Raw genomic sequence first — 20246 nt, forward strand, 5'->3', positions numbered from 1 at the left:
ATTTCCAGGAAATGGTCCTGCTTGAAGCTGAGCTGAATGATGGGGTGGGAAGAGGTTGAAGAGGTCACGGCACCTGCTGAGAGGGTCATTTCCGTAGGTGCAGACGATGGGAAGGCCATAAATAACTCTCAAGTGGGGAGGGGGCTTCCGAGGGGGAGTTGCTCTGGGTCAGCCATGAAGAGGTTGGTGTATTGTGGCAATTGTGTCCTATGACTTCTCAGGTTCACAGAGAGAAAAGGAAGTGACGGTTTTCCTGTTTGGCCCCTGCCATCAGAGGCTGCCCAGTACTGTGGGTTGTTTTGGTTTTATTATCTTTGCATTTACTCTCTTGGGAGAGAAGGCTCGTCTGGGTTGCCGGAGAGCTGATGGGGGTGGGTGCTGGGCTCTCCCCCGCCAGCCAAGGCCCGGCCTCCAACTAGGCTGCTGCATGGATTCTGCTGCAGGGAGGCCCCTGGCTGCTTCAGGTGTTGCCCTTAGCAGCCTGGCTTCCCGAGGTGGCTCAGGGAGGGACCCTCGAGACTCGTGCTGGAGCTTCTCTTTGCTCCCCCTCTGAGCCCGCCATGGCTACAACAGGGTCCTCTGGACAAGGAGAGGCAGCAGCAGACCTCTTGCGCTGCCCTTGGTGGGCTCCTCTGCTGCAAGTAGCACCAGCTGCCTGCAATTACTGCAAGTTCAAATCTCACCAGGCTCAAGGTTGACTCAGCCTTCCATCCTTTCGAGGTAGGTAAAATGAGGACCTGGATTGTGGGGGCAATAAGCTGACTTTGTATAAAAAAGAACACCGCTTACGGGGGGCCGAAAGTCCTCCTACTAAGCAGGTCTATACAAAAGTATGAAGGCTATTGCTTAAGGCATTGTAAGCCACCCTGAGTCTCCGGAGAAGGGCGGCATATAAATCGAACCAATAAATAAATAAATAATATGAATAAATAAATAAATAAATAAATAAATAAATAAATAAATAATATGAATAAATAAATAAATAAAACAAACAAACAAACAAACAAACAAATAAAGGCACAGGAGCCCCTCTTCTTGGTGGCAGTCTGGCATCTCTGCTTCCTGGAGGGGGTCTTCTTGGCGTCCTGCTGCTCCAGGGCAGCAACTGCATTGCAGACCCTCGGGAAGGACGGAGTTGCTTCTGGCACCCCGTCCCTGGCCAGGTGGATGCAGGTCTTGGGCTGAGGGGGGGTACAGGCGCTGCTCGGCTCTTCAAGGAGAAAGCTCTGGCAGATCATGGCTGCCTCCTCCTCCTCCTCCTCCATTCAGTTTGCCTGAATCTCAAGTGAGGAGCATGGGGGGCAGGGGCTTGTGGGGCTGGGCTGGAGAAGGAGATCATGGGGGAAGCAGCCCCTCAGCATGTCTGAGTGATACAAGCGTAACGGGAGGCACAGAGTCTCGGGAGGGTGGGCGGTTGAAGCCCTTGGACCTTCCATGCCTTGTGAGGCTCACCCCACAGCAGGACACCTGACTGCTCTGCTAAGGGGGGCAGAGGGTCTGCAGTGGGGAGCTGCTCTGGCCTCACCTGCTGCGCCTTGCTTTCAGGAAGAACATGCCCTCCCTTTGCCCGGGAAGCTCTTGTCCATCTGGGACTTAAGCTCCCACGGCGGCGGTGCCTGCCCTGATGCCCTCCGTGGTGCCCCTGTACCTGGCAGTGTCTGAGGTCCCCCAAGGACTTTGGGGACTCAGCATTGTTGCCTTAAATCAGACTGAAATTCCTCTTGGCTCACCCCAGAATCCAATGTCATCTGAACCTCAAGGGTTTTGTCAAGGTTTTCCGAATTGGGCTGGGAGAATTTCCGGTCTGTGCTTGCCACCGCTTGGCTTAGCTTGATCGGTTAAAAGGGGTTGGCTGAAAAGAAGCAAATAATTGATGGGGCAGGAGTTTTAACTGGGTATATTTATGTGCTGATTGATGCGGAAGGCGTCACCTGTGAAATAGATGGCAGGGAGGGCTTCAGGTTTCCCTCAGCCGGGCCCTCCTGAACGGATGGAGGCAGAAATTAGGACTCTGCTCAGGACTTGGGGCCAGATGGCCCGGGCAAAGACCCTGCCGAAATGCCCCCTCCTCCAAACAGCATTCGAGGCCCAGTGGCCAAGGTCTGCTTGGCTTGGGTGTGTGTGTGTGTGTGTGTGTGTGTTAAAGGCGGGGAAGAGAGAAGTTGCAAGGGGTCTGTTTGAGCCAGAGAGACCAGGATCCATAAAGTGGAAGCACGAACTGGATCCTGCCAAGGCTGAAGGGGGCAGATTGCAATGCCCAGGAGATTGGGAAGGGCAGCCGGGCGTTTCCTTGGTCTGGTGAGGTCATCTGGATGTAACAAGGAGGTCCAAGAGGCATTTCATTCCCACGGACACAATTCCTACGGGGCAATGAGCTCCACTCCACCCCACCCCTGGCTTCCTGGGGGCAGGACAGGCTTGGGGCTCTTGGGGAAAGGGGCTGGCCCTCTAGCATCCCGAGTGCCAGGGGGGCCTTTGGGGGGGAGAGGCTGGGGGGGGGCAAGAGGGTGGTTGAGCAGTCGGTGGTCCCGCTGTTCTCCAGCCTTTGGTGCTGCTGCCTCTGCTCCGCCCGGCCAGGAAGGAAAGGAGGGAGGGAAGGCGGCTACTTGTAAGCCTGGCCCACCACCCCTCTTGGCCTGGGGGTCAATGTGGACCGGTCGCCTGGTTGAAGCCGGGATGGGGTGGGGAGCCACAGCAGTTGACAGGCCCAGGAGATGCGCTGGAGGGGAAGCCTCAGACCCTGCAGCAGCGCATAACTCAGAGTGGCTGGCAAACCTGGATTGATGGCTTCTCTTGACAGGCGCTCAGAGGCCCAGCATAAATTCTTCTGGCAGCAGCTCAAGAAGAGGAACACGGCTGCCGCCTCCCTCCTGCTCCTGGCTGGGTCAGAGGGGAGCATGGCAGCTATCGCCCCCAGCCCTGCGTCTCCTGTCTTTCAGCCCAGGAGGAGCCCCGAGAGCCGTGGGTCTCTGTTCCCCAAAGAGAATGCTGGTGGTGGGGGTCCCCTGCAGCTCCTGGCCCCTTTCCCCACTGATCTGCCATGGATCAGGGCAGAACCATCTGGCGCCTCCCAGGATGGAGGGAGGGGATCGTGGTTCCCCCTGCGGCTGCGGCTCAGCTGAGCTTCCCCACAGGCTGGTTCTGGTTCTGCTTCCTGCGGGAAGTTCATGTTCCACCCCCTCCCCCCTCGGATCCAGGCCCCAGGTGCCCCCCACCCAGGAGTTGCAGAAGAGATCAAAGAGCCGGCTTTGCTGTTGGGCTGCTGATTCTCCTCTTCCTTGGACTGGCTGGTTCCGTGCAGGGGGCATTGCCCCTGCGGGTACCTCCTGCAGGGCACCCAAGGCTTCCTCTGGAAGCCTCCCTTCTCCCTGCTGCTTCAAAAGAGAAAGGAGGGGGAGGGGGCTGACCAACCTAGGGGAGGCATGTGGGACACACACACACACACACACACACACACACACACACACACACACACATTCCACAGCTCCATGGGGTTTGGGGGGGAGAGGCTCTTCCTCCCCCCATTCAGCTGGCATTGGGACCGAATGAAGGAACGGGAGTCCAGTTTCTTGTTTCCTCTGGGTTTACCCTCAGCAACCAAGAAACATTTCCACCTTTTGTTCATCTGGGGTTTTATTATTTTTAATCTCTTGTTAGCCACCCAGAATCATATTTCCAAGATGGATGGCCATATAAATCTGCTTAATAAATAAATAAAATACGGTAATGAATGAATCGATGAAATAGGAGCAAGATTTGTTCAGAAATTAATCTGGTGTGAGCCCAATATTTATTTTAATTATGTGTTTGCTGGATTTATACCCAGCCTTTCCCAGGGAGGCTCCTTTGGGATTTACATCCTGTCAGATTCCAGAACTCCCTCCTGGTACAAAACTTGTTCTTTTCTTGGCGTGTGTGTGTGTGTGTGTGTGAGAAGAGGTGTCCTTTTCTCCGTTTTGTCACTTTAGCACAGCCAATCCCCTTGGTTAATTGTAATTGAAGAGCAGCTACTGGTGTGGGATAAAGCAGGAACAAGATGCACATTAATTGATTTTATTTGGTGTGACTTGGGTGGAAGATTAATTGAGTGGCTTTATCGTCTGTGAAATTATTTATCAATTTGCATGCAGAGATATCAATTGGTGCGTGAGTCTCCATCCACACAGACTTAAGGGACAGCCTCTTCCTTACCTGCCCAGCCCCATCGATCGCTCTCTGCAGGTAGCTCGTGTGAACGCTTTTCCAGAGCAGAGCCCGGTGCTGTGCGGAAGAGAGAAGGGGGGAGGCCAGGATGCTGGGAAAGGGGCCCTTGGGGACTCTGCTGCCACCTCCGCTTTGCTTCCGCCCTGAAGGAAGCAAACTGGCCTTGCAGTGCAGTTTTGCTAGACAGCTGCCTGGCTGGCCAGCCGGCCGGCCTTGGCACACTGCCACAAGCCTTTCCAGTCAGACTGCTTATGCAGCAAAATGGGAAGGAGCCTCTCAGCAGGTCCCTCTCTCTCAGCGGAGGAGCTGCTGCTACCCTCCAAGGCAACCTCGCAGGAGTGTCCCCCCCCCCCCGCCGCTATGATGGGGCCTTTGGGCAGCTGGGGGGGGACTCGAGAGGGAGCCGCAGAGGGCCCGGTTGAGCCACCCAAACTAAGCCTCTGTCCCTCTGCCCTGTCTCGGCTCCTCTGGGCTGTCTGAGAGACCCCCGGGCTCCCTTCCCTGTTCCTGAATAACTTAAAATGGGCTTTCTTGTGAGTTCCCCCAAGGCCCCGTCTGCCTTCTCCCAGGGTGAGCCTGCGTTTCCTCTTGGCAACACCGATTGTGTTGTTTCATTCGAAGAGGCTTCCGGTCTTTTTCAGGTGGCTGCTCAACCCTGTCGAGGGCTTCCTCCCCTGAATGTGTTATCATCTCCTGGGTGTTTTTCCGTCCTAGTGGTTTTCACTATACCTACTCCTCATTTAGTGACCATTCCCAATTAAAACAGTGATTAAAAATTAACCTTGTGACCCATCCTCACATTCATAACATTTGCAGCTCTGTAAATCAGAGGAGAGCTGAAATAAGATCCTAGGTGTGTAGTTGACTTTCAGTTAGCAACTGAGTTGCCGTCGCTAAACGAGGATGACCCATAATCCTCAACCATCCTGAGGAAAGGTGTTTCAATCCTCTCATTTAAAAGAAAAAACATTTTTATGACATAGAAATGTGGCTGCCTAGAAGAAAATCCGGGCTTTGGGCTGCAGAGGGTTGTGGGGAGGATGGCCTGGTACTAGTATTCCCTGAGGGGGGGGTGGGGCATTCCAGGATTGCCCCCTCCTCTAGGCTGTTTCTGGGGTGGGAAATATGCTGTGCCCCAGCCTTATGGGCCTCCCTATCCTGCCTTTGCTCTCCTAGGACTCTGCCTGTGGGGTCCTCGGGGTTTCCTGTTTCGGGCCCGGGAGCTCAGATGGCCAGCTGGGCGAAATGCCATACTCCCGAGGGACCTGCTGGCACCACTCACCCCTTTCTCTCCTTCCCAGGACAAGAACCGGAAACTCCGTCCCCTCTATGACATCCCCTACATGTTCGAGGCCAGGGAGTTCCTGCGCAAGAAGCTGATCGGGAAGAAGGTGAGCTGTGCCTGTCCAGCCGGGGGGCAGGTGGGGGGGTGCTGTGGTGGTGGTGGGGGCTGTGGGGAGCCCTGTGTGGCGGCCATCTTCCTGCCTCTCTTTGCTCTGAGATGTACGGCTGCCTTGGGCTTGTCCAGAAATCTCTCTCCTTACGCTACAGGAGAGACCCCCTCCCCCCCAAGCTGGCAAGGTGAGGTCACCTGTTTTCAAAGCCTGGGGTCTGTTGCTGGGGTGGGGGTGGGGGGAAAAGGAATGGTCTTCCTTGGGGCTTCTTGCCTCTCCCTGCCAACTGTCCCGCAGAAGCTGCTTGGTGCTGAGAAACTGGGCAGGTCGGAGGGCAGCACTTCTGGGGCAGCGGCTTTTCCCTGCCTTCTCCCGCCCCAGGTGCTCCTTCAGGGCAGCTGACAGGGACTTCCGACTGCCCTCCCGGGAGCCCATGGAGCAGCTCGCCGACCAGCTCTGGGACCCTGCTGGGTCAGGGACTGGGCTGGAGAAGGCCCGTACCCTGGACTGGGGCATGATCAGATACTGGCGTGCGGGTGCCAGTGCTCCGCCCACAGGAGCGTTTGGCTCGATTGCACTTTTGTGGGCAATGGGCGGTCTGAGTCCCAGGGCAACGTGATGGATGTGCCGGCCTTCACTTAAACCATCCCAGTTCCTTTCATAGCTTCTGTGCTATGGAGTCTTGGTGGGTGAAAAGGTGGCACCTAGGGGAGCAGCCAATGGCGGGCAGAGCGCGTTGAGTGACGGTCTGGGCATGGAAGGGAGACTTACGGGGTAGCATGTCTGCCGCCCTCAGAGCACAAACCAACAGGCTCCAAGGCAGCCAAGAGAAGCGGTGGACGTCGGTGGACGTGGCTTCCCAGTCCTTCATGAAGCGGCCTTGGCTGGCTCAGGGTAAAGGTGTCTCTATCTAGCCTGGCCTGGCCTGTTTCCCCAGGGGCCAGCCGGGCACCGATGAGCAGATGGCAAGCCTCTCGCTCAAGCAGGAGATCTGCTGATGCCTCTTCTTGAGATTGTCTGTCCCATCTCTTCTTGAAACCCCCCCCCCCCCACACACACACACACCCTGTGGTGGAGCCCCCACAACTTCTGAAGGGAAAGTCCTTCACAGGTTAATTGTCCTCCCTGTCTGGAAATTCTCCCTTCTGGGCTGTCTCTCTCCTGAATGATCTTCCACCCGTTGCTTCTTGTCCCGCCTTCTGGTGCTTTGGAGAATAGGCGGAGCCCCTCTTCTCTGGGGCAGGGGTTAGCCGTGGCAGTTGTCTCCTCTCGGGAAGCTGCTCTGTCTGTCCATGCAACACCCAGGCAGCATCCTCGGCAACTCTCAACCTCTGGATGGGGCAGCTCTGTGGGGGAGGGCCCCCCAGCAGCACCTCAATGTGCCAGTAATTGCTCCTTGGCCTTTGCCCTGAGGGAAGCCACCCACGGGCAGTGACAGGCAGAGGCCCCAGCTTCAGAGTGACAGGCTGTGAAGGGATCAGCGCTCCCCATCAGCTCAGAGGCTCAGACCTGGGAGAGATCTGTGCTCCCCCATGCAAACATCTCTCTGGGGAGGAGTTGGGGGTCTCTTGGCAAGACCGTCTGCCTTGAAGGGCTGCTGCTGCTGCTGCTGCTGCTGCTTTAAACCTGAGGGTAAGCCAAGGCTGATGGCCGGGTGAGGCCAAGGTCATCCCAGGCTCCTCTTGGCCTCTGCTTTGGGCTCTTTGCTCTGACCCCCTGGCGCCACGGGGCAGCTGTCTGGGTCTGGGCTGCGAAGTGCATCTAGTGTGGGAGACACTGCCCTTGCCGGCCGGTGGCCCTCGGGCCCCGGGGCTGCCGGCCAGCTGCTTGTCTCTAGCTCTGCGGGGGGAGGGGAGGCTCGGGGGCCCTCCCCGGCCGAGGTCGCTTTATCTAAATGCCTTTTGTCAGCGCCACGTTTTTCACTTCAGATTAATTTGATTGAGCCCAGTGATGAAAAAGTCCTTTGTGCTAATGACCGAAAGAGGCCCCGGGCCTCCTGATCGGAAGTGACAGGCTGAGCCGCCAGCCGCCTCTCCTTGCTGCCCAGCGAGATCAAGGGTGCCCTGCAACGGGACCCAGAGACCGTGGAGGGAGGCGAGCGGCCTCCCCAGGCCCGGTGGCTGCAGGGTCGCATGTTCCAGCCACGAGCTGGGGGATGGGGCTCTCTCTCCTTTCGCCAGGCACCAGAACAGCCTCGCTTGGCCCTGGGCCACCACCAATCTTCACTTTCCGGCTGTCCCCGAGTCCATATCAAATAGCCAGAGCAGTTCCAGTGGCCCCACCATCCAGTCCTGGCCATCAACCTTGGACACCTTGGCTTGTCTCCTGCCTTTAGGCTGGGCTTCCCCCACAGGCAGAGAGAAGGGCCCCGGTCCCCTCCGGCCTCTTTCCCGTGTAGAGGAGCCCTTTGGCTGGGCAGAAGGTAGTCTCTTTTCTTCCCTTGCCAGCCTTGGCCTGGGGGGAGAGCATCTCTCTCGCCCCATAGTAGAGGGGCAGGCAATCCCTCTCTCCGCCGCAGGCACAAGCCTGGCCAGTTCACTCTTCCCTGCTCCAAGAGCCTCCCCCCACCCTGGAATCCACCAACAGTCCCCCTTGTCAGAATTCAGTGCTGCAAGCGTGGGACCCCTTCTCCATATTGCTTAGCAACTCTGGCTAGCGAGGCTGAGAGATGGGCAGCCATTAGAGCTGGTGTGGGTATGCAGTTCTGCCTCCCCCCCTTCCCCCGGTCTCGCCAACCAGCCCTGGCATGTGAAGGAAGTCTAGGCTTCCCATTCTGGGAACTCCCAAATGGGGAACCCTTGCCCCCCCCTCCTGTGAAGACGGCTTAGCTCCAAGGGAAGGGGCAGCTGCTGCTGCCTCCTGGAACAGGTCCCTCCCTGCTCTCCCCCCACTTTCTCTCCCCCCCACTCCCTCCCTCCTTCCTGTAGCTGCCTCTGCCTCTGCCTGCTGGAGTGTAGTCAGATTTTTGTTTCCGCTGATGGGCCTTTCTCTTCCTGCCTTGGACCATCTGCAAACTCTCTGACAGTTGGCAAGTGGGGCGGGGGAGCAGGGAGGCCATGCTTGCAGTTTGAGGGATCACACCCTTCTCCTTTCTCTTTGCAAGCCCCCCCCCCCTTGTGCCTCGGTCTCCCTTACCTGCCGAGCAGCCTCCTCTCCGGCTTCGCTACTGCTGCTGCTCCTGGAGGAGAACCTTGAATCCGTGCCCGGGAGAGAGGGGGGGGGGGCGGGCGTTTTTGCTCAGCTGCAGCTGCCCCAACCTTTGGGTTCTATTTATTCAGTCAATTCGGTTTCCACCCAGCTGCTCAGCAACTCCAGGACACCACAACCCAAAGAAAACAACATATGTACAAAAAGTGTGCAACTCTGCAGCACAAATCCCACCGAGATTGGGGGGGGGGCACAATCCCCACCCCATCCCAAATGAGTCCCAGCAGTTTACGGGAAGGCAGTAAGGCAAGGGGAGTGGCAGGGCAGGGCTCTGGAGAATGTTGGTCCAGAGTGTGGAGGCTGCCCTCTAGAAGCCCAGCTGTCCCGAGGCGACCTTGTTGGATTGAGGGGCGCAGAGCATTCCCACCCACCCTGGTCTGACCAGAGGGGCAGAAGCAAAAGGAGAGAAGTGGCCCTTTACGCAGCCCTTTACGGGCCCTCGGCTGTGCAGGACTTTGCAGGCATAGCCAGTACCTTGAATTGCACCCAGAAGCCAACTTGGGGCATGTGTGTGTATGTTGCCATCCACCCCCCACTGCCTACCCCGCCTCGTTCTGGATCTGTTGTATCCTTTGGCTAGTCTTCAAGGGCAGCCCCACACAGAGGGCATTTCAAGTGTCTGATTGAGAGGCGGTCAAGGCTCAAGTGACTGTCCGGAAAGAGACGCACATGGCCAACAGGTGGAAAAAGCCCTCCAGGCCTCTTGTGAGTCCAGCAGGAGCCGAGTCTGCACACTGGGAGGTGCAACCCAACTGAGATTGAAGAGGGGAGACCGCCAGATTTGGGCCCGCCCTGAATTTCCATAGCCGTTCACTTGGGTGGGATAGCGCTGGAGTCTCTTCCACCCCATCTGGGCCCACACAGCCTCCAGGCCTTAGGTCAGAACTGAGACAGCATGGCTAGTTGGCCTGGGGTTAAAAAAGCGAAATTGCTTCTCGACATATTGATGACCCCAAACCATCCACAGCAGTGGGGGAGGGAGGGGAACACAGAAGCCCCCTCCCCCAGTGCAGCTAAAGCAGGACTGCCTCTGGAAAAGAGGAGCCACAAATTCCTGCAATGGAGACATCCCGTGCCCTCTTTATTTGGGAGGGGTGGGGGCTCCAAAAGGCTGCTGTTCACTTGCAGTGGGGCTGCTTTGGAGGCTGAGGGGCACCCTGTGGTTTTCTAGGACACCTCAGAAGCATTGTGTGTTGTTCCCAGGCAGCCGGTGTGGGGCTGGGCTCAGGATCCTTGGATGATCTGTGAGGCTGGGACGATTCTGCCTCTGGCCGGGGGGACAGGCAAGTTGTTCCTTCTGCTCCAAGCCCTCCTTTCCAGGCACCTGCTTGGTTCCTGCATGGGCTGTGAGTTGGGCTTCTTGCTTGTTCTGCCTGCTGGGGAGGCAGTCCCTGGAATGTGTGGAGCGAGGGGTACACCCCTGGAGTCAGGCCGTGTGCCCTGCGTGGGCAAGCCCTCTGCCCTTCCGGTCCTTGTGACGGGGGCAGCCAGGGATGGCTCCACTTGCCAGAGATCAGCAGGTCCCCAAACTGTTTCTGTACAGTCAGGTGGTGCTGGGCACAGAAGAACGGACATCCCTGCTCTCGCTGTCTACACAGGACGCCGTTTCCCACACTTAATTCTGGCAGTTTTTTGGGGCATGCAAAATATTTGAATTTAACCTGTCTGTCGGGGCAATGGCTGTCTTTTCTCTTCACACACTGATTAGGACAAGGACCTATTTTAACCCGTACCCTGGACTGGGGCATGATCAGATGCTGGTGCGTGGGTACCAGTGCTCCGCCCACAGGAGCTTTTGCCTCAATCGCACCTTTGTGCGTTTTTAGGCCTGTTTCAAAGTGAGGCCTTCAAGCCAGCCGCCTGCTTTGCTGCCTCTGCATCCATCCACTGTGACGTGGCCTCTCGAAAGAGTCGGCTCCTGCTGGCCCCAGGCTGGCTGGCCGATGGGCGGTCTGAGTCCCAGGGCAACGTGATGGATGTGCCGGCCTTCACTTAAACCATCCCAGTTCCTTTCACGGCTTCTGTGCTGTGGGGTCTTGGTGGGTGAAAAGGTGGCACCTAGGGGAGCAGCCAATGGCGGGGAGAGCGCGTTGAGTGACGGTCTGGGCATGGGAGGGAGACTTACGGGGCGGCATGTCTGCTGCCCTCAGAGCACAGACCAACAGGCTCCAAGGCAGCCAAGAGAAGCGGTGGACATCGGTGGACGTGGCTTCCCAGGCCTTGGCTGGCTCAGGGTAAAGGTGTCTCTATCTAGCCTGGCCTGGCCTGTTTCCCCAGGGGCCAGCCGGGCACCGATGAGCAGATGGCAAGCCTCTCGCTCAAGCAGGAGATCTGCTGATGCCTCTTCTTGAGATTGTCTGTCCCATCTCTTCTTGAAACCCCACCCCCCACCCCCCAGCCCCCGTGATGGAGCCCCCACAACTTCTGAAGGGAAAGTCCTTCACAGGTTAATTGTCCTCCCTGTCTGGAAATTCTCCCTTCTGGGCTGTCTCTCTCCTGAATGATCTTCCACCCGTTGCTTCTTGTCCCGCCTTCTGGTGCTTTGGAGAATAGGCGGAGCCCCTCTTCTCTGGGGCAGCCCCTCAAATACCGGAAGGCTGCTATCATGTCACTATCTTGCTCTTCTCTTGGCTAGACTAGACATACCTCATTCCCTCAACCATTCATCGTATCTCATCCTGGTGATTTGAGGGGACAGGTGTTCTTGTCATCAGTTTCTTGCCTATTTTGACCTGCATTCTTGTTCTGCCTGCTGTGGTGCCTCTTTTGGTAGGTTGGACATTTTTTTCCCTTTTGCACGAAGACAGAGGCGACTGAGCAGCTTCGCTTTCTCCCTGCCGCCCGTCACCCCCTTGCCATCTTCTCCCATTAGTGGACTGATCGTTTCCTTGACTTTTTTCTCTTGTTCCTTGCGTATTGATAAAAACGTTGCTGTTGTTATTTTTTGAATTTGTTGCAAGTCTTAAGTTTATTCTGAGCCTCAGCTTTCCTGACTCTGTCCTTGCAGGTATCGGCTGTTTGCTGGTATTCTATTTTAGTTATATATCCCTCTTTTTTCATTTTTTTAAATATATGTGTCCCTTTTTCCTTTCAGTTTGTCAGTGTATTCATGCTGGTTTGTCTGGGGTCTCTTATTTTTGGTTCTCTGAGGTATTGTGTTTGATTGAGCTTTTATGGTCACATTTTTCAGAGTTTCACAACTGTCTTGTTTTTCCCTTTAGGATTTCCATCGGTGGAATCTTTCCTGATTTCTCTCTCACTTTGTTGAAGTCAGCTCTCTTAAAGTCTGAAATACTACTTTGACTTTGTTTTATTGCTTTTGCCTGCGTTATGATGAATTCCAATACGACACGGTCGTGCCCCCCCAAAGTTCTTGCGACCTCCACCCCCTTTATCACTTCACCTCTGTCCGTAAGAATGAAGTCCAGGGCAGCTAAGCTGAGCCTCTCCTTCCCTCCTCTACCTTTTGGGTGACAGAGTTGTCAGCCAGGCTGGTCAGGAGCCTGTTCGGCCTCCCGCTTGCTGCAGTTTGTCTCCCAGTTGACGGCAGGAAGGCTTGGTAGATCTCTGGCATTAGTGGTGCACAAGGGGGCATTCACGGGGGGTTATTTTCAGCTTTCCTCATAACTGCCACAATTCTGGGCAGGCCCCGTAGAAGACAAAAGCCTCCCTCCAGGTGGCCACGGGGATGCCAGGCTCAATTCCCAGGCCGCATGCTGGAATCCTGTGGCTGCCCTGCCCACAGCCCTGCCCAATTCTCCTCCTTCCTAGTTCTGAAGCCTGCACGAAGCGCCGATCCTAAACCAGTGTCATAAACGCGTGGAGGGGGTGGTGGCCCCCGGCTGCTCTGGTGCAACTGCCACCAAAACAGTTTCCTCCCAGGCGGTGCTGAAGATGGGTGGGCTGGGATGCAGGGCTGCTGGGGGGGAACCAGCCCGTCATGTGTAGAATTCTCCTGGGCTGGATGGAGGCAGAGCAGCCTTGGCTGATTCAGCCAGAAGGGATGAAGTTGCTGCCCCGGGCAACTGAACAGTCTTTGCCTTTGCCCTGGGAAGGCATCGCTCTGGGCTGGGGAGCAAATGGAAGCCCCCTCCCCCTCCTGCAGCCAGGCAGGAGCAGAGCCTCCTGCCCCTCCCCGGGCGGGCGAGAGCCTCTTCTCCCCTCTGGAGAGGTTAGAGTTCCTCAGCAGGGGCCTCCAAGTGGTAGCTTCAGGGCGGGCGCAGGCCTCCTGCAGGCCCCAGCTGCTCTTCGGCTGGCCATCCCCCCAACTGAAGCCCCTGAGCCTTCCTGTCTTCCCTCCAGGTGAACGTCACGGTGGACTACATTCGGCCGGCCAGTGGGGCAACCGACACGGTTCCCGCCTTCTCAGAACGCACCTGTGCCACAGTCACCATTGGCGGCATGTGAGTGTCGGGGATGGTGGGCATCGAGGGCAGCCGGCAGGAACGGAGGGCGAAGGTGGTCAGGCAGAAGGGACTGTCTCAGCTGAGCAGACCTCGCTTCCCCCGGGCCTTTGCTTCAGCCCCCTGGTACCACCACTGCGGCCGAGGGATGCCTCCTCAGGCCCTGGGCCAAGAGGCCCCCTCGCCACTTAGAAGCTGCTGGACAGCAGAGGGCAAAGGCACCGGGGCCACTGGCCAGAAGCTGGCCCTGCCTGCCTCGACCGCGGGTGGCTGAGAGAGGCACAATCCACAGCCCCCCTCCCCCCCGGCATACTGGCTTTGGGCCTGGTTTCAGAGACCCCCGTGAAGTTTGCCTGAAAAAGGAGGGAAAGGGCTGGTGGGGGACCCTTTGTAGAGCAATCCATCCTGGCGCTGATGGGCTGGAAGGCCAGTGGGTGCCTCCTTCCCCTGGGTCCCTGCCCCTGCCCTGTCCCACAGCCCTGGTGGGAGGAGGGAGCTGGTGCCCTGCCCTTCTAGTGAAGCCCTTTGCTTCTCTCCTGGGCTGAGGTCTTGCCTCAGGAACGCTCAGCTGCCTACCCAGAGAACGAGACTCCCGTCCGCCTGTCTTTCCTGGCTAACTGCTGATCTCCCTCTCTTGCAGTAACATTGCCGAAGCGCTGGTCAGCAAGGGGCTGGCCACCGTCATTCGCTACCGTCAGGACGATGACCAGCGCTCCTCCCACTACGATGAGCTGCTGGCTGCTGAGGCCCGGTGAGCTGTGGGTGGGGGCTCGGGGTGTGAGCTCTTGCCATGGGGCAGGCTGGCATCAAGAGGGCGGGAGGGGGCACCCTCTCCAGGTGTCCAGTGGGTGGGGGTGGAGGTGGGGGGACTTCCTAGTGGTCAGGGGCCCAGGCTCGCCCAGGACCAGCACGGAGGATGGGAGAAACTGGCCAGTAGGGGAGGGTTGGGGATCAGGGGGAAAAGGGCACCCCAGCAGCTTCTTCCCACCCCTCCTCTGGAAATCGGAACTGTCTGGGTGTCTTCAAAGATTCGATGGCACTTCCCACCCCCCCAACCTTTGGGAAGAAAGTAGTCAGAAGATGAAGCGAGGGAGCCTGCAGCCAGCTGACCAGCCAACCTCTCCTCTGCCCCGAGTCTCCCTCACGCAGAGCTACGCTGAGGAGGGGGGGACTGCATTGAGCAGGCTGGGCCTTTTCCTGGGGCTGCTCTTGGGGCCCCCAGAGTCCTCGGGCCCCCCTCGGCTTGGGAGGGGCCTGCAAGGGAAATCTTGCTGGTCTTTCAGCACCCAAGAGAGCAGAGCAGAGCCAGGCTTTTGGGGGAGGGGGGGAGTGAGGAGGAGGAAATGGAGGGAGCTGTTTCTGGAGTGGGAGGAGGGACTGTGAACAGGTGCAGGCAGTTTGCAGGAGCTGCTCTGCGATGAAAGGGTCCCTGGGACCTTGGGGAGGGGGCTGCTGGGAGCACAAGGGAGTATTGTGGGCTTCCAGAGAATGCCCTCCCGCATTCCCTCCTGCCTTCCAGGGTAGCAGCATCCTTGGGTGTCTCCGGTCTTCTCAGAAACTCCAGAGATGGGGTAGTTGCAGGGTTGTGGGGGTGGGCTGAGCTCTGGGTCGTGGAAACAGGCGGGCCTTCTGCCCCCTGTCCTCCCTTCTCCAAACCAGAAGTGGGGCTTCGGGTTCTTGAGGATTGCTGTCCCTGCCCCCCTCCAGAGCTTCCTGCCAGGCAGGGGTCCTTCAGTCTGCCCCCCCCCCAGAAGTCAGAGTCTTCAGAGGCCCCCCACTGATCCTTTCTGCCCCCCCAAAACCTGGGCCCTTTTGTGCCCCCAGAGGGTGGAGCCCCTTGGGCCATGGCTCCGTAGGTCCCCAGTGCCCCCTCCCAAGAGGGAAGGGAGGGGCTCTGAGGTAGAGAGCACGGCAGGTGCTGCGCAGTTCCTGGGTGCGGCTGACCCTCCCTTGCCCCCAACAGGGCGGTCAAGAACGGCAAAGGCCTGCACAGCAAGAAGGAGGTGCCAATCCACCGAGTGGCCGACATCTCCGGGGTAAGCATCCCTCTTTGCGGCCCGGCTGGTTGGTGTGGGGTCTGGGGGTCTCCTCCTTTTCCTCCACTGTCCATCTTGGGGGAAAGCAGCCACTCTCCCTGCTGTGGAAGAGCTGGCAAGCTCATGCCGGTTGCCCCTTCGGTGCCTGTGGCTCGGCCCCTTGGCAGAGGGGAGGAAGCTGTTGCCTTCCTGGCCTGACTGAGTGGGTCACTGGGAGCAGCAGCCTCTGGGCTCCTCCCGGGGGCAACCGTGGCCTCCCTTGTCCAAAAGGTGCCTCCCGCCCACTCTTGGTAGGACTCTGGCAGTGTGCCTGGGATGCTGATAGCCTCTTTGCCAGCGCATGTGGCAGGCAGGTGTTCTCGGGGGGGGGGGGGAGCTCAGCCAGCTCTGGCAGAACTGGCTGTCCGCGCCTTCCCTCCTGGCTTGTTCCAGGCCTTGCTCCCTGGCCCTTTGCGGCTGAACCAGCTGCCTGGCAAGGCTCTCTTTCCTGCTCTTCCCCAGCACTCCTTGGTGGGGAGGGGTCTTCCTGCCCTGCTTCCTCCACTCCCTGAGACCACCATAAGGGAATCTGGTTGGCCAGGGGAGAGGAACATGATGCGACACAGCCTGCTGCCCCTGAGCATCAGAGGAGCCTTCCCCATGCTTAGCAGGACCACGGCCCGTGTGTGCTTCCCCTTCCTGACCAGAATCTGGGGGGCCACTGGAGGTGTGGGCTGGCACAGGCGGTGGGGTCCGTAAGCCCGGGGTCCTTAGTGCTGCGTGGCTGGAGAGGAGAGTCACGGAGGAGACAGTGAAGGAGACAACCTGGATCCTGGGGAGCCGTTCCAGAGGTGACGAGGGGGAAACACCTCCAAGACAAGCAGAGAGGATGCAGAGCAGCTCAGGCGGGGGCCCCCTCTCTTCTCCCTCCGGCTGTCGGGAGCAGGAGACCCAGCACCGCTGGACTGGCACGTTTCTGTTATTAGAGCCAATCTCAGCAATCTTCCCATGGACATCCTGGACCAGGCTACCTCGTGGGGCTGCTGGCAAGAGTTTGGGGCCCAAGACCCCCTTTAATTTCCTGCTCTGTCCAGCAAGGGAGACCCAGGAACCTGGGCCTCTGAAAATGGTCCTGCTGGGGTGTCCCCTTCCGCTGAGTAGCCATGCTCAGATGGGACCCCTTGGGACAAAGGGACATAGAGCTGCCTTAGGCTCGGTGGCCCTGAAGAAAACTCCCTGGTCCAGTGATGGAGTTCCTAAACTGGGAAGGAATCTGCTCCCTACCCTGCTGGAAGGATTAACCAGATCCTGAGAGGATCCCAAGAAGGTCTCTTTTGGGGGCAGATTCTGGCTGGGAGAAGCGCTCGGTTGTCCCCTGTGCAGATCAAGAAGACCGAGTCCTCAGGAAGATGCTCCCCCCTTAACTGTGGCCAGAAAGTCAGCCCCCCCCCCCCCCCCGATGGTGTGTGCCAAAACTCCCCATTGGATCCTGCAAATGCCAGAAGCTCCAGTCCGGATGAGGGATCTGGTTGGGGAGGAGAGCCTTTGGCTGGCTCTGGCCGAGGTGGTTAGGCTGCCCTTGCCAGCCAGCGGCCTTGTTGGGTCTAATGTATGGCTGGTTACAAACTCCTCCGTCTCCCGGTGTTGTGGGGCCTCAGCCACTGGAGGTTTCCAAGTAGAGGTGGGCAATCATTTGTCCGGTGTAGCCCTGGGCAGACAGCTGGACTGGAGGACCTCCAGGTGCCTTTGGATTTTTTGAATGGCTGAGGAGTGAGTGGGACCCGCAGACCAGGATTGGTCCAGCTGGATGTTGTGATGGGTTCCTGAGAAGGGCAAAGATGACATCAAATTGCCGTAATCTGCGTGTCCTTCCTGGAGGGCCTCGGGAGAGGCTGGGACGACAGCAACAGGGCTGAGTCTTCACCCTCCAGCAAACCCAGGAGAACTGATCTGCTTTCCTATTCAGGTCCTGCCCAGAGCAGATTCCAGGTCCCCCAAAAGCCACAATTGGAGTAGCCAGGTTGGCCAACGATCAAGCAGGCCCCAGGGGAGGCGCGAGGAAGAGCAGCCATCTCCTTGGGAGAAAGCCGCTAGGTCAGACAGTGAGGCTCTTCAGGCTGGGTGCTGGATGAACTTCAGGCTGTGAAGGCCATTGCAAAAGACAGAGGGAGCCCCACACCAGCTGCCTTGTGGTCCGGGCCCTGTCCAGGGGAAGTGGCCCTTCCTGCAGGCGGGCAGGAGAGGAAAGGCTGCCTGAGCCGGTCAGCCTCTCTCCTCGGGACCCTGGCCCCTGCTTGCCAGTTTCTCCTTGTGGCTGAGCAAAATGGCCGGGTGGAGGGCCTTCGTTGCATCGGGCTTCTTTGCTTCCAGAGGGGTCTCCTGCTCAGGGGGTGGGCAGGCCTGGGCAGACGCTGCTTCTCTGAGCCTCTGTGCAAAGGCACTGACGCTCGGCTTCATGGGAGGGAAGAAAGAGCCACCCCTGGACAGGCGTGGGGAAGGATTGCAGCTCTCCCTTCCCTGCTTGCCAAGGCCAGAGAGGGTCCGGCTTCCCTTCCCTAGGGAGGAGAGAATGGACATTCCTGTCGGAGGTCTCAGCCAGAGGGACGCAGTCGCCCAAGGCGTGATCCGGAGTGGGAAGGGCCCCTGATCAGCCCTGGGACTGGCCTGACAGTTGGGTGGCCGGTGCCGAGGTCCTGCTGACCAACCTCCCGCAAAAGAGCCTGGTCTCGGCTGGCTCAGGGCTTCCAAGCCCACCCTTCCAGAACGCAGGGTTGGCAAAACAGTCCCCCAACCCCACCCCACCCCCCGCCCTCCTCCTTGTGAAGGAACCTTTATTGCATCGGAGGCGCCCACTTGTGCCCGTGAAGGGAGTTCCTTGCATGCCTTGCATAGCCTCTCCTTCCCTGGGAGGGGTGCGATCTTACCCCAGAGTCACTGGCCAAGTAATTCAAATCATGTAAGGCCAATGTGTGCTCCCTCCCTCCCTCCCTCCCTCCCTCCCTCTCAGCTTTAAAGCGGAGCCTCCCTCTGTGGGTTTGTATGGGGTCAGGTCCCCTCCCCTTGCTGAGATGTCACATAATTATGCATAACTGGCAGCCGTTCACATAATGTGGAGTTACAATTCCATTTTCCTTCATTCGGTCGATGTGTAATTTCCTTTCTATTTGCAGATAATTAAGGGGGGGAGGTAAAAGAAGAGCAAACCTTTGGGTCATGCCAAAGATGAGGTGGCGCAGTGGTTAGGGTGCAGTACTGCAGCTACTTCAGCTGACTGCTAGTTCAGCAGATCAGTGGATCAAATCTCACCGGCTCAAGGTTGACTCAGCCTTCCATCCTTCCGAGGTGGGTAAAATGAGGACCCAGATTGTTGGGGGCAATATGCTATTTAGTATACCGTCTTTGGTGTAAGCCGCCCAGAGTCCTCGGAGAGTGGGCGGCATAGAAATATGAATAATAAAATAAAATAAAATAAATAAAATAAATGTCTGGGCTGGGCATCCCCACAAAGACGGGGCTGGGGAGGAAGGAAGGGAAGGGCTGCTTCTGCCCCCTGCCCCACGGTCACAGAGCTAGCTGCCAACAGAGGGTCTGTGCCCTGCCACTCACCCCCCCACTAGGGCTCCCCTCCAAGGCTGCCTCTCTCCTGGCGTGAGAGCCCCTCAACCTCAGAGTGGCTTGTCTCTGGGAAGATGGCCTCAGGAGAGCCTTGGTGTCTAGGACCCAAACGGGCACCCAGGTAGGGACCGGACTGCTTTCCCTCCAGAGAGAAATGGCTGCTGAGCAGTCAGGCTGTGCCGAGGGGCCTTTGATCCGGACAGCCCTGGCCAGAAGCAGAGCTGTGCTGCTGCCCCCTCTACCCGCCCTGAAGTGCTGGACAGCCAGGCAACGGCTGCCCTGCAAAGCTTCCTGCTGCGGGGGGGAGGGGGGGTGCAGGGGGATCATCCCTGACCTCCATGGCACAACCTGCAGGCCGGCTATCCAGGGCAGGCAGGCATGGCAGGGAAGCTCCGTCCACTTCTTCTCGGCCGCAGAGTCCCTGGATGCTCTCCTTAGATTGGGGGAGGCCCCAGAGGCCGTGGCCACTAAGCGTGACGACAGGCTGGTTCATAGCACTTGCCAGAAAAGGGTCTGGCCTCCTTCAGCTATGCCCAGCCTGGCTCACTGATAGGGCAGGACAGGCGAGAGCAAAGGAGGGGAGAGGTGGGTGGCTCCCTGTCTTGGCCCCCCAGGACCCGGCCAGCATGTTCTGCCAGCTTGGGCCTTGGGCTGTGGCTCTCCGGGCTGTGTGGGTGGCACGGCAGCTGCTCTGCTGTCCTCGTCCCCATGTCAGGAAGTGAGCAAAGAGCCCAGTTTCATCTTATTTCAAGTGGGTCTCCTTTGTCTCTATTCTGACCTAGGCGTTCCCAAACCACAACGCAAACTCCTTGTGCCAACAAAAACCCCTTTTTATTAAGTTACTGTGAATTTCTCACATTCACATCCAACAAAGTCTTTCAAGAGAGCATTTACAGTCACAGACCTTGGAGAGCTGCCAGGCCGATATCTTCAAAACTTGGAAAGGATTCTCTTGAAGTCACAAACCAATTAAGCGAACTCCTGCAAATTCCTCTCCCTGTTTGCTCCTCTTTTATTCCTTATGGGAGGGGCCATTCATCATCCATCTGTGGCCTTACTCCCAAGTCGACCCTTGTTCCTCAGCTGTTCCCTTCGTCTGGCAACTCTGCGCATGCACACACTGGGAACAGACTCCAGCTGTTTGTCTGCCTCACTGATGTCTGACTCCAAAGGCAACTGACAACTGTCAGACGGCCCTGGCCCCATCTCTGCCTCCGACGCAGAGCCTTCCCCAGACTCCAGGACTGGCCCATGTTCCTCCCCAACCTTCTCACTGTCTGAATCTGCTGCCAGCTCTGCTGGCGGGCCACAACAGACTCCCTCCAGGCATGGCAGCAGCCCAGAGTGGGAAGAGGGACCCGCCTGGTGGGCAGGCTGGGCTTCCCTCGCCCGCCTGGCAGCAGAGACCC

At 58.0% G+C, this 20246-nt stretch overlaps 1 protein-coding gene across 1 annotated transcript in view; it reads left to right on the forward strand.

The window, feature by feature from the left end:
* SND1 (staphylococcal nuclease and tudor domain containing 1) overlaps window positions 1-20246 on the forward strand; it is a 94123-nt gene that overhangs the window by 30378 nt on the left and 43499 nt on the right. The window contains exons 11-14 of the mRNA XM_034430081.3: window positions 5505-5594; window positions 13107-13207; window positions 13848-13958; window positions 15171-15243. Of these exons, the coding sequence (XP_034285972.2) occupies window positions 5505-5594; window positions 13107-13207; window positions 13848-13958; window positions 15171-15243 (375 nt within the window). The remainder of the gene's footprint in view (window positions 1-5504; window positions 5595-13106; window positions 13208-13847; window positions 13959-15170; window positions 15244-20246) is intronic.

The sequence above is a fragment of the Pantherophis guttatus genome, chromosome 7 (genome assembly GCF_059756535.1).
Source record: "Pantherophis guttatus breed Tessera chromosome 7, ASM5975653v1, whole genome shotgun sequence".
Taxonomy (NCBI): domain Eukaryota; kingdom Metazoa; phylum Chordata; class Lepidosauria; order Squamata; family Colubridae; genus Pantherophis; species Pantherophis guttatus.